Source organism: Geotrypetes seraphini, chromosome 3, assembly GCF_902459505.1.
Source record: "Geotrypetes seraphini chromosome 3, aGeoSer1.1, whole genome shotgun sequence".
Taxonomy (NCBI): Eukaryota; Metazoa; Chordata; class Amphibia; order Gymnophiona; family Dermophiidae; genus Geotrypetes; species Geotrypetes seraphini.
Window position 1 is genome coordinate 350732694 of NC_047086.1, and position 14068 is coordinate 350746761.

The 14068-nt window shown below is 42.5% G+C and overlaps 1 protein-coding gene across 1 annotated transcript in view; it reads left to right on the forward strand.

Annotated features, from left to right (window-relative positions):
- Window positions 1-286: 286 nt before the first annotated feature.
- PROX1 (prospero homeobox 1) overlaps window positions 287-14068 on the forward strand; it is a 177073-nt gene continuing 163291 nt past the window's right edge. Inside the window, exons 1-2 of the mRNA XM_033939385.1 lie at window positions 287-524; window positions 8080-9869. Coding sequence (XP_033795276.1) covers window positions 8147-9869 — 1723 coding nt within the window. The 5' untranslated portion in view covers window positions 287-524; window positions 8080-8146. The remainder of the gene's footprint in view (window positions 525-8079; window positions 9870-14068) is intronic.

A 14068-nucleotide genomic window follows, 5' to 3' on the forward strand; every position in this document is an offset into this window, starting at 1 on the left:
TCCGGGCGAAATGTTTTCATTTTCTAAGTGAAATGTTGCAGCAGAAGGCATCTTCCCTGCAGTGTGGAGGACTGGGGGAGGGGGGTCCCTCCTCCTCCTCCTGTCTCTTTAATTTCTCTCTTCTGGGTCTATTTTTTTGTCCTGTTCCACTCCAAGTTTGCAGCTCGCGGTGCCCCCTTGCCTCCGGATTGGTGTTCGGCCGTCTTGCGTCACGCCGACTGTGACGTGCAGTCTTCCTGCTTCCTTCAGCTGTGTCTTAAAGTAAATCTTGTGGTGGCGCGGAGCCTCAGCTGAGCTCAGCCTGCAGCGATCAGACAATTTGCAGCCGGCAGAGGAGAGCGGCGCAAAAGAGCTCGCACGCTGCCTCGCTTTCCCCTTTCTGCCTTGCCTTTTTTGCTCGCGTGCGTCGCTGCCAGCCAGCCCTCTCTTGTCACATTAGAATATTCAACAGCAGCTAGCCGGGGCTCCCTGCATCTCTTCTCTTCCCCCGGCGTAAAGGGGATCAGTTTCATCGCCTTAGCTGAGTAAGTATCCACTCCCCCGCCCCCCCCCCCCCTTGCACATGCATGGCTTTCTCTGTTGTTGGTGTTCTTATTATAGCACTCACTAGTATAAAATGTTTACCCCCAGAGTAATAATGCCTAATACAGCTGAATGAATGAATGAATTGCAATAATATAGACGATGTATCCAGGGAACCAGTGTGGAAATCGGCAGTAGTTCGAAAGAGTAAGTGCATCTCGGGCAAAATAAAATCCTGATTGCTTTCTTCCTGGGACTTGGGATTCTGTTTCTTTTTCCTTCTCTTTTTTGCAAATTGCCTGCTTTGTGGAGGGGGGGGGGATGGAGGCCAGTATTCTTGTTTATTGTTCTTTCTCTGAGCTGTTCCTCCCTTCAACCCCCCTTGTAAACTCCTGCTCTCTCGTCCTGTGCGTTTCTTTGTCTTATCATTACAAAGCCTTTCCTTTTTGTCTGTTCAGTTTGCCTGTAATTTGCATGCCTACTTCCCCAGATTCGATAACCGAACGAATCGGAGATGTTTTATGAGTTTCATTTCGGTCCTAGTGGAAGCTAAAATTGGAAATTAAAAAAAAAAAGATACTATTTGAGGGGGCCGCTGGAGCAAACAATTTGGATGGGTTAAGTAGAGGTCAGATCTAGCTAAGTTTAGGGAGATAGGTGGGCTGCTGGGGAAAATTGAAAGGCTGCTTTTCTCTCTACTTTTGGAAAAGGAGATTTTGGGGAGTTGAGTTGTTTGAGCGCCCGAGAAAAAAAGTATTTACGCTTATTTGTGACTGGCCGCTCAATGTTTTAAGGAGGGGGATGAAATGCAGAGGGTCGCGTTCAAGGTTAGGCAAGGTTTGGAGTCTTCTTAAGTCTTTGCAAGGAGACAGCGTGAAGGATGACTGTCTGTTCCCCCTTGATGCTGCCTGTCATCGATCCCGAGTTAATATCCGAGGTACGTGGGTTCAAGAGCACAAAAATTTCAAGGGGGAGGGAATTTTCCACTTTAGGGAAAGGATCGGGCACTTTCCCTGGTTGTAAACCAGTTCTAGGAGAGCATCCATTAAGCTCAGATGAGGTTTAATACAGAACTTAAAGCAGCCTCTTTTTCCTTGGAAAATCTCGGACTCTCGTATCACTTTGTTGCCAGCAGTCGTCCGGTACCGGATTGCCTGAGAACGGTACTTTCGCACAGCAAGGGATTTTTTTTTCTCTCTCTCTTTTCCGTCTCCCCTATTGTAAGGTATCAGGAGGGCTAGTGCCCAGTGCGCATGGGTGAAGCCAGACAGGTGCGTTGTGTCAAGAAAGACAGGTGCAAGTTTCCCTCTGCAGCTCCTTATGGCTTTTGTTAGGAGGTTTATGAATTTATAGCGCCCTGGTAGATAAGGGGACCGGCTCCCAGCCCTGCCGTCTTGGGCTGAGCTTATAGATGCACTGGGAAGCTGCATCTGAAGTCTTTGGTCTTTATGACCCAGGTCTAGTTTTCGTGGCTTCCAATCCTGCCCAGCCGGTACCCTGTGCCATGTCAAGGTTGGCATCTGTGCTGCTCCCGGGCTCGCTGTGCTCATTTTTCCTCTTGATGGTAATACTTAGTTGAAGTTCTGCCTCCAGCTGCAGGTGTTTGGTTTTTTTTTTTCTGGGGTGTGCAGCAGATATTTATGGCTGGTGATGCCTAAGGTTTCCGACTTTTAAAAGTTACATCTTGTACTAGAGTAACGTCTGAATTATTAACGGAGCTCTCATTTAAACTCCTAAAACAGAAGTTTGAACAAGGGGGTGGGGTGTTAAACCTGTACTAAATAGTTTTCTGATTAATTATGTTCTCAAGTCAGAGGTGAAATACCCCAATTTCTTTAGTAAAAAGTTAAATTGCAGTAATTGTAATGCCAGTTGTCAAAACGTTTTAAACCAACTTATTAGTGTCATTTAAAAATGGGTTAAAAACAATTTAAAGCTAAAAATTGTTTGGAGATGGTGTTTTGACCTTTACCAATATTTTTAGTAAAATTAGCTGTAACATTTCTGTAAAATTCATATTGAGGAACTATTGTTTTCAAAGTCCAATGACACTTTATAAAATTACTTTTAAAGGTATGCAGATTTTTTTTTTTAATTCAGGAGGTCAATGTGTTGTCATTTGTTCTATTCACTTTTCCTACACATTATTTCCAGTTCATCTGATTTCCTATCTCCCCTACAATTCTTTTTTTTGGGAGGGAAAGGGGTGACTTTTTCCCCCCATGACCTCAGGGTTTAAATTTTATCCATAGCTGTCACTTGGGGTGAAAGCAGCACAAATACACTTTTACCTAGAGCCACCTGTCCATTGGACTGAAAAGCCACAAATGTACTTCCTTTTTTTTTTTTTTTTTTTTGCCCTTAAAGTACTGTGGTTGTCTTGTGAGATATGGAGAAGTAACAGATTCATGACGCAAGCTGTAGGTGATACCTGTATATCTGAATTTCATCCATTAAAAAGCTATCACGTGTCTTATCTTTGTCTATATAATTTTATTTTTTTTTAAAAAAAGATATCTTGAATCTGTTTTCACCTCTACTCATGTCAGTGTTGCCATTTTTTTTTAATGTTCACGTTTTGTTTTTCCTGTCCTGGCTTTGCAATAGAGTATACAGTGTTGAGAGACTCTAAACAGGGCTCTATGCAGATTAATTACATCTCCACTGTTCCTCAGGTAAGCAGGCCTTTTCATATGTAAAACACACATGTGCAGGTGACTCAGGGAGCCAACAAACATCCAAACAGGTGGCTCACCTGCTGCTACATTTAGAATCACCACACTCTAGGTTCATGCATTTCTTACTCTGTGCATTTGAGACCCTGGCTTCCATGACATGAGTACTGCACTTTCTGTAGTACATAACGCCATGTCAGGATGTACGTTCTATAACGTATCCTCTCTACAAAGAGGGCTATTACAGCATTAAAGGCCCTGCAATAGCTTTGGTTTATAGGACTGAACATGCTTATTGTCCAGAAGCGCGGCTGTAGGGGAGATAGCAGAGGTTTTAGAAGGGGTGAGCTCTTTGAAGAGGTCCGATTGGTGATGAGTATTGGTTTTATAGCAGCATCTTCGAATCCAAGACATTTCAGGGTAACTTGAAAGAGCTGATTAGCTTGAAAAACACACACAACAGTGTGAATTTTTTTTTTTTAAAGTAGTTTGTTGTAAGGGAATGGTGCAGAAAAAGTTTTGAGGAGTTGGTGGTTTTGTCTGTATTTGTCAAAAATGTATTCTTTAGGTCAGGGAACATGACTCTTGAACTCCCTTGCATGGTTGAACAGAGAGCTATGGCTCCAAATTTCAAGTCTGTGCACTCACACTAAAGATGGCACTATTTAAATCTATTTCATTTATGGTTGGGAATCATGGAGGTTGGGTAAAACATTGGAGAGTTGTCTAAATTTCAAGTGGCATAATTCCTGTCCATTTCCAGGTGGGTGGCGGCATGCTGGCAAAAGGCTTAGGTTCAAGCATGAAGCGTATGTAATACTTTTTTCTTCAGGTCTATTAAGCATATTTGGATTTTGGCCTGATTGCTTTCGTCTTCATGGACTCTTTTTGCAAAACCTGAAGTTTGACTTTGATTTTGAAGTTTCGAGTATTGCTGGTTTGAAGAAAGGACTTTATAATGATATTAGCCGATAGCTTTATCTTGTGTACTGTAGGCTGCAACCCTAACAGTAACTGGAAATTTGCTCAACACACGGCAGTGCAGCCATATTTTTTTTGAAATACTAACCCCCTCTTTTACTAAGGAGCGCTATGCTTTTTAGCGCGTGATAAATATTAGCGTGCGCTAATCACGTGCATGTTATCCTATGGATGCGTTAGAGGTTAGCGCATGCGTTGGTTTAGCACGTGTTAAACACGCGGTAAAACGCTTGGCGCACCTTAGTAAAAAAAGGGCCCATATTTCTGTCGCATTCTTTTTCCAGTAAATTCATTTTCTGTCATTTATCATTACATTTCTAACTGTGTTCTATTCATGCATTTTATAGCTTGGAGAGATTGCAAGTCACCTTTTGCTTTAAAGTTATTGTAAACCTGTATATTTCACTGATCATTATATTTGTGATTTCATAAAGCATGATTGCAATTAAAATGTGTTCCTCTTGTGTATTGTGTTGAGATAATACATGGGCACACATGCACATAAATATATGTGTGTGTGTGTTTGTTTCAAAACAACATACAAGAATACACATTTTCATTTAGCTCTGCTTTTAGTTGTATCCGTGCGCCTATCCGTATGAAAATTCAGGTAATATGTGGACTGGATGTAAAGAAAACAAGGTATTAGATTTCCAGTATGAGGAAATGATAGACCACGTTATATATAATACAAAATACATCAAATGTGTATTTATGTGTATTTTTATTATAAAATTAAATAGTTACGAGGGGCTGTTAAAAATTCTCAGCCCAACCAAGAAGAGAACGATGTGGAGCCCTGAAACTTACAAGTTGTTCCACACTTTTCTTGACACTTTTTTGTTTCATTTCATATCATTGCAACCAAAAGTGTCAAGAAAAGTGTGGAATGACTTGTAAGTTTCAGGGCTCCACATCGTTCTCTTCTTGGTTGGGCTGAGAACTTTTTCAGGCAGCCCCTCGTATTTTGTAAGTTAGTGGTGTTAAGTGTGCTATACCACCTGCTTAGTAAATCCTAGATTTTAGAGCAACGGGACGTGACTTGATATAAATGTGGCTTGCACAGCACAGTGAGCTAAGTGAATAAGGTATGCTTAGGTGAAAAGAATAGTAAAGAACGGAAGTCCTTCATTTCCCTGTGTAAGAGAGGCTTCATAACTTAATTATAGGCTCTCAGTGTTGTGCATTTATCTTACACAAAATAAATGGCACCGCTGGTGAACAGGATTCCATGCACTACTGTATTCCATTCTCCTTCAAGCACTGCTACATGTGGGAAAACTTTGAAACCGATCAAGCAGTCCCATCGCAAAAAGTAAAAAGAACCCCCATCACTCACTTTTGGGAGCAGCAAAACAACGAACATTGAAACAGAAAAGTGCGACATTAGACAGTGAATTTTGACTTGAATCAGTGGCCTTCCCGGGCAATCTATAATGGGTATGCTTTTCACAAATTCACAAAGAATAATTATGGGGCCCGGTGGGTAAAATATTAACATTCCCTGCGAGCTTTAGGATAAAAAGGAATGGACATAAGACAAAATGTACATTCCCCAGCCCCACCAATGTGTACAAATTGCTCAAGTTCCTTCTTAAATTTCTATTCCAAACTGACCCTGATGAAGCTGGCTGATAATACAGAGCATGGAGCCCTGGACATGAAGGAAATGCACCTGCATTAATGTGCACATTGGTTTGTGTAACTACTCTTAAGTAATTTCCTGCAGACTTCCTCTTTTTTAAATTTACTGTATTAACATTTGGGTTTCTCTGAATTCAGGCAGAAGTATTACTTATATCTTTTTTTTTTCTGTTCTTTCGAGTAGACAAATAGAAAGATAAAGAATTATCATGTTATTCTAATTGGCCCTTAATACAAACTTTGCATTTTCAAGATACATTTTCAAAGTGGGCAAAGATTAGGAAGTCCTTATTTTAGATTTTTGGGTAAACATTTGTTTCTTTAATCTAGGCATGGTGTGGCAGCTTGATTATATGGATTTTTTCAGGCTGAAATTATGTCCCTTTGCATGAATAATCATTCTTTAAAACTTGCCACAGATGCAGTCCTAGGGAGCACGTACATGTTTGTACAGGTGAACCGAAAGAGATGGGAGCCCTTCCAGAAAGTCTGCATGCCGCCTTTGGCAGGGTACCCTGTTATTGTAAAGATGTGCTCTGTTAAGCAAATGTAAAGTTTAATATTGCATAAACATGGCATGAAAAAAAAAAAAAAAATCATTTCATTTAGCACAGCGTTGAGTGTGAGCTGAAGGAAAAAATGCTGAACATGTTCTGTGCTGTGAGGCTAGCATCACTACCGTAGTTAATAAGTTACAGATTATGATGGGAACCTTTATGGAGAAAGCAAGGGAAGTGTGTTATCTATCTATGCTGTGTTCCCGAGAAACACTGAAGAGTCCATGTAAAGGTGAGATGTCTTCCTTTCTCACACATTAGACTGGTTTTATTTTCTTTCTCGCTGCCTTATTATACAGGGTCCTTTTTTTTCAGTTGTTTTGTGTGATGTAGGAAATAAGGATCCAGGTTTTAACCATGCAAAATAACTAATTAAAACAAAGCACAAACAGTGCCATTGGGCATTTTGGTTCTTAATTTGGAAGCAGTGAGAAAGTGGCCCTTGAATTTTGGGTTGGTTGGTCAAATTCCTACACAAGATGTAAAGAGCTGTCAAGACATTTGAAGAGGGGGAAGATGGTATGAATGTGTATTTGAGAATGCATTGCATAGATAATGTCAAAATGTTAGTAAGTTTGTACCATGAGTTAAATTTTGGGTTATAGTCTGTGGTTGTTTTGCAAGTCAGTTATTCATTATCTTTGGAAATTCTTATTTATCAGTTTAAATTTTTAATTATCAGTATATGGTTCTAGCACATCCTTTGATACCCATTCCTAAACATTTGTAAATGAATCCTATGATGGTATGGACAGTTCACACAGCGGTGTATGATAGGCTTATTGTCATTTGCCAAAGTCATTGAAATAAAGATGAACAAACAAAAAATAATTCAAGGTAATATCTTTTTATTGAACGTGCTTTCAGAAGGTGACAGCCCTTTCCTCAGCTCCATGTTCTGTGTGGGCCTGCGGAACGGTGCGCTAATTTTCAAAAGCTAGTCAAGAATGTACTAAGTTAGGTTCACCTTTTTAAAATATTTATTAACCTGTATTTCTGGGTATTGAAGTGTATTAATGTGAGAACCACACCACTTTTTCCAACTGAGTGACAGTTAACTGAGAACTCACCATAATTGATCTAAACTACTGTATATGCGACCTGCAAACTACAAATTCATTTAATATTTTTTTTACACCCTAAGAGGAAGCCTGAAATAAACCAAAGTAGTTCTTTAGATCTTTCAAAGCTATATGTTGGTCTTAAGAACACAATTACATTTTTTTTTACTCTAACATTGAAACTTCCTAATCCAAATTTAATACAGCTTCTTGCTTTAATAGTAAATCTTAAATGAGGACTTTGTTCATTTTCTTTTTTAACATCTCCCAATGCCCTAAATTTAATCAGTCAGTTGTCAGGGGCTGTGTTCTTATAATCTACTATTTCTTCTGTGGATAAAACTGTGTCATCATAGACATTGGGACAAAAGAATCATATTATTGGTGCTTAAGCAGTTTTTGCTTTTTGTTGTGGGGGGGAGGTTAAATTTTAATAAATCTTAATCCATCTTAAACTAGTGGTGCAGAAATATTTAAAAATGTTTCATTTCAGGCAGAGTGTATAATGAATTAGAATAATTGTAATGTGCCATAAATCCCAGAGCCTATGCATTTTGCATTTTATTCAGGATTGAGGTCAGGAAATTTGGAGAAATTTAAAGAAAATGATTCATCAGTCCTTTTTGTTCTGTTGGCCAGGCTCCCAGGATCCTCAAGCCGTGCCCAGCTGACAAGCTTTTGAAGATGGCACAATAACAGTCCAGTGATGCCTGACCATGACAGCACAGCCCTCTTAAGCAGGCAAACCAAGAGAAGGCGAGTTGACATCGGCGTGAAAAGGACTGTGGGGACAGCATCTGCATTTTTCGCTAAAGCAAGACCAGCGTTTTTCAGTGCCATGAATCCCCAAGCTTCTGAGCAGGACGTTGAGTATTCAGTGATGCAGCATGCAGATGGAGAAAAGTCAAACGTGCTGCGTAAGCTGCTGAAGAGGGCTAACTCCTATGAAGATGCCATGATGCCTTTTCCAGGAGCAACCATCATTTCCCAGCTGTTGAAAAATAACATGAGCAAAAATGGTGGCACGGAGCCCAGTTTCCAAGCCAGCGGGCTCTCTAGTGCAGGCTCCGAAATACATCAGGAGGATATATGCAGCAGCTCTTCAAGAGATAGCCCCCAAGAGTGTCTTTCTCCTTTTGGCAGGCCTACGATCAGCCAGTTTGATATGGATCGGTTATGTGATGAGCACCTGAGAGCTAAACGCGCCCGGGTTGAGAATATCATTCGGGGGATGAGCCATTCCCCGAGCGTGGCATTAAGGGGCAATGAAAATGAAAGAGAGGGAGCACCACAGTCCGTAAGTCCCCGAGACAGCTATAGAGAGAACAAGCGCAAGCAGAAGCTGCCCCAGCAGCAGCAACAGAGTTTTCAGCAGCTGGTTACAGCCAGAAAAGAACAGAAGCGAGAGGAGCGCAGACAGCTGAAACAGCAGCTGGAGGACATGCAGAAACAGCTGCGCCAGCTGCAGGAAAAGTTCTACCAAATCTATGACAGCACTGATTCTGAATTTGATGAAGACGGTAACCTGTCTGAAGACAGCCTGCAGTCAGAAAGCATGGACGCTAAGGCGCACGATTCTGGCGGCAGGTCAGACAGCGAAATGTTTGATCTAGACCCTGGGCAGTTCATTGATCGGGCAAGGGCTCTGATCAGGGAGCAAGAGGCAGGAGCTGAGAATAAACCTAAAGGAGAAAGTCCAAGAGAAAGAGAAATGGGGCTGAATTCTTGCAATCCTGAAGGCAAACATTTGGCTGAGACATTAAAGCAGGAACTGAACAGTGCTGTAGCGCAAGTAGTGGACACAGTAGTTAAAGTTTTTTCATCCAAACCATCCCGCCAGCTTCCTCAGGTCTTCCCACCTCTTCATGTCCCTCAAGCAAGGTTTGCAATGAATGGGGAAAACCATAACTTCCATACCACCAACCCACGCCTGCAGTGTTTTGGTGATGTCATCATTCCACACCCTCTAGACACTTTTGGCAACATCCAGCTGCCAAACTCAACAGACCAAACTGAAGCACTGCCGCTGGTAGTTCGCAAAAACTCATCAGATCAGTCTGCCTCTGCTCCACCACCTGGCAGTCACCATCATGCCCCTCTCCATCAGTCTCCTCTCTCTGCCACCGCTGGTTTCACTTCAGCATCTTTCCGCCATCCTTTTCCCCTTCCCCTCATGGCGTACCCATTTCAGAATCCCTTGAGTGCTTCTTCTGCCTCTTATTTAGGGAAAGACAGGTCCTCTCCAGAATCCTTAGACTTAACTAGGGAGACCACAAGTCTGAGGACCAAGATGTCGTCACATCATATGAGCCACCATCCCTGCTCCCCAGCACATCCTCCCAGCACAGCTGAAGGACTTTCCCTGTCTCTCATAAAATCTGAGTGTGGGGACCTGCAAGATATGTCTGAAATCTCACCTTATTCAGGAAGTGCAATATCCTTTTAAAAGTAAATTAAGAAAAATTGAAACCATTGTCACATTGCACCTTCATCTTTTTCTTTCTTTTTTTTTGGAGGGGGGTGGGGGGAGTTAGGTAATCATATCTATGCACTAACAGTGAAATCTTTTACACACATCATTCAGTTCTCACATGCGTTGCTGGCAAGTTGCATTTAAATATATCCTATATATTCAGCACTGCTATGCATCTAAGAAACAGCGTTGAATATATGTGGACAGTAATGACCGCTGCTGGTTCTAACATTACTATTGGAGTAATTTCATAAAGTGGGACTTAATATTTATACAATGATTATGTGCGTAAATGAGTATATAGATATATAAATGCCAGTAAGTGGTATTCTGTAAATGTACACAATCCCCTGGATTCTATATGGTGCCTAGATTTGGGTGCACTGCCAAGATGCATACACAACTTAATTGGCACCATTTAGGATTTGCATGCGTTTTGGCTGCGTATTATTCTATAACACTGTATACCTAACTCCCATAGGCAGTGCATGGAGGGGGGGGGGGGTCATGGATATTCCAGAAAGTTGTATGCAGTGTTATAGTGTAATGGGTCTCCACACCAAACTGAGCGACACGCTTTATATCAGATTGCAGTATGTGTAAGTCTAGTCCCCACAGTTGGGTGCAGAAACCAGTGCTATGCGCTAGTCTTTAAAGATCACATGCCCTTCACAGAATAGTGCGTAGAACTGAACTTTCCCAGCATCCATTTTTGAACGCCATTTATAGAATTCCCCCCCTGTGTATTTGGCAGATAGATGGGCAGAGCACGGGCAGAACTCCCTTACACATGTAATATGCAGAATACTAGAAATAGCACGTATCTCCAAGCACTACCCAGATAAATGCATATCTATCCAGATACATTAGTATACAATGAAGGAAAACAGGCACCTACTTTCCTTGAAAGAATATTCTCTAAATCAAGCAACCTTTGGGCACTTATATAGAGGTGCACAGTTATAGTACCATCCCCTATCCATGAGCCTTTTTGATATCCAAACTTTACCTGCTTAGAAGTCCTTTTACTAAGGTGCACTAACAGAATTGTATATCTATGGGCTATATGTCATTTAACACATACTAATTTGTTAGCGTGTGCTAAATCTTTTAGTGCATCGTAGTAAAGAGACTCCTTTGTTGTGCAGATAGTTGCTGACTTTTGCCAAATACTCATAGAGTGGTAAATGTGGCGAAATCAGTTAGCTTAGCAGGGTTTTTAAAAAAAGGTTTGGATAATTTCCGAAAAGAGAAGTCCTTAAGCCATTATTGAGATGGTTTTAGGAAATGCACTGCTTATTGTTAGAATAAGCAGCATAAGATCTGTTTTATTGCATGGGCTCTAGCTAAATACTTGGGATCTGGGTTGGCCACTGTTGGAAACGGGATTCTGGGCTTGATGAACCTTCAGTCTGTCCTAGTATGGCAATGCTTGATGATTGCCCACCTGTGCTGTGCCCCAGTACTCTCTAGTGCAGGGGTCTCAAAGTCCCTCCTGGAGGGCCGCTATCCAGTCGGGTTTTCAAGATTTCCCCAATGAATATGCATGAGATCTATGTGCATGCACTGCTTTCAATGCATATTCATTGGGGAAATTCTGAAAACCCGACTGGATTGTGGCCCTCGAGGACCGACTTCGACACCTGTGCTCTAGTGCCAGGGCCATCTGCAAGCGTCATCAGTGGCAGTATACAGATTGTGCTGCTGAAAATTGTGAGAAATGGCATAAGGACTTTTGAATATCAAACTGTATTTTTATTTTTGTTAATATGCAGTTGAGTTCCTACAACTCAAGTAATATGATGAAAACACTGGATGATTAGGGGGATGTTCTCTTAGGCTTCCGCGGCTGGCGTCATGATTGTTGCTGTTTTCCAGGTTTCCCAGATGCAGCGAGACCCGGAAAACAGCAGATGTTTCTAAAATTGCCAGTGAGCATATGCAGATAAAATTAAGAGCTCAGAAAACCTAAACACTTATTCTTACACCATACACAAAGGAGAGAGAGGGTAGAGCGGCAGTGGGATCAGTACCTGTGCATAGGTTTTATAATACTAACTAGCTGATTACCCGGTGTTGCCTGGATATTTATTTATCCCAATTATCTGTCGTTTTTGATAATTTTTATATGCCACCCCTTCCAACCCCTACAGTATTTTTCCCCAGATAGTAAGTCAAATGCATACCAAGTTTGGTTGAAATCTCTCCATGCATTTCAGAGTTATGCTGGAACATCATCTCAGCAAGGCCGAAAACTATGGGTTAGACAGTAATATCTGTCATTTTCGATAATTTTTACATGTCTTCCCCTTCCCACCCCACAGTATTTTTCCCCAGATAGACACAGACACACATACACAGATACATCTGATTTTATATATTTATTTATTTATTAAATTTCTATACCGCTTTTTTCCAAAAGAGTTTACAAAAAGTTACATACATGGAGGGGCATAATAAAAAAGCATCTAAGTCCCCTTTTGGCCTAAGGCCCTAAACGTTGAAAGTAGAAGCAGGAAAAATGTCCATTCACAAAAAAAACATCCAAAAGGAGGGTTTTTTGTTTTTTTTAATAATAGCCTGCCTCTACGTTCAGCTGTTTAAACACCCAGACCACCACTACGTCTAAACTTACAGCATATAATCAACCTAAAAAACCTGTCCCAAACCTGTCCCAAATGCCCAAAACAAGGGCTTTTAGGCGGAGGGGCCAGTCCTTTGCCTAAAAGCTGGATTCTGTAACCGGTGTCTGTCAAAAAGAACACCGGTTACAGAACACACACCCCCCCCCCCCATCGGGGCAGGAGGGAGCCCAAGCCCTCCTGCCCTGGTGAAGGTCGACACCCCCGATAGCTCTCCTGCCCCGGCGAAACCCCCTACCCTCCACCCCTGCTAAGATATGGGCACGAGGGATCCCAAGCCCTCCTGCCCTCGGCGCACCACCCCCCACACCCTCTCAAACCTTCAGAAAATTGGACGGACGGATGGGTCCCAAGCCCGTCCATCCAGCAGTCCCGCCTTCTTTCAAATGGCAGGCCTTAGGGCCTGATTGGCCCAGGCACCTCAAACCTCGCCTTAGGGCCTGAGGCGCGTGGGCCAACTGGATTTGGCCCAGTAGCCTTAGGCCCCTCCTGTGGGCGGGGCATTAGGCATATGGACCCAACCCAGACCATGTGCCTAAGGCCCCACATTTGGGCAGGGTTTGAGGCACCTGAGCTAATCAGGCCCTAAGGCCCACCATGCGTCAGATGGGCCTGCCGGATAGACAGGCTTGGGACCCATCTGTCCGGCCAACTTTCTAAAGGTACGGGGGTAGAGGGGTCAGCGGGTGGGGGGGCCATTTGGTGGTTCGGGGGCAATCGGCGGGATGCGCTGAGGGCAGGAGGGCTTGGGCTTCCTCCTGCCCCGATCGCTTTCAGGGGTGTCGGCCTTCGCCGGGGCAAGAGGGCTTGGGCTCTCTCCTGCCCCGATCGTTGGTGGTGGTGGTAGGCAGAGACTTTAGCGGATCTAGAACACTGCAGCTAGGCTGATCTTCGCAAAAAGCAAATTCAGTCATGTTTCCCCGCTTCTGTCAAAACTTCACTGGCTTCCGGTGATTACTAGGATTCACTTTAAATGTACCTGCCTAATATTCAAGATCCTACATGGCATTCTTCCTCCCCTAATTCCACTATCCTGGAATTCTTCGAGACCTGACACTACCAGATCTGCCCACAAACTCAAACTATCTTTCCCTTCATTAAAAAACGCTATGTATGCAGGTAAATTAGGGAAATCCCTTTTCTTCACATTCACTGAACTTTGGAATAACCTCCCCGCCCTGCTGCTGAACCTAGGCTCATTCCAATTATTCCGAAAGCATCTGAAAACCTAGCTTTTCTCCAAAACGTAAAGCTATTTAAAATGTAAAGCAAGCTATCCTCTTCATAAACTCTAATTTCTTATTATGTCCTTCTCTCATTTATTGAATTTACCTGTAAACCGTGCCGAGCTCTATCTTTATGGAGATGATGCGGTATACAAACTTAAGGTTTAGTTTAGTTTAGGCAGGTTGCTGGGGCCGCTGAGCTCATCGCGGCAGCAAAATTAGCTCAGCGGCCCCTTTTTCGGCACTTATACCTGTTTTGACTTAGTCTAAGTCAAAATGTATAAGTG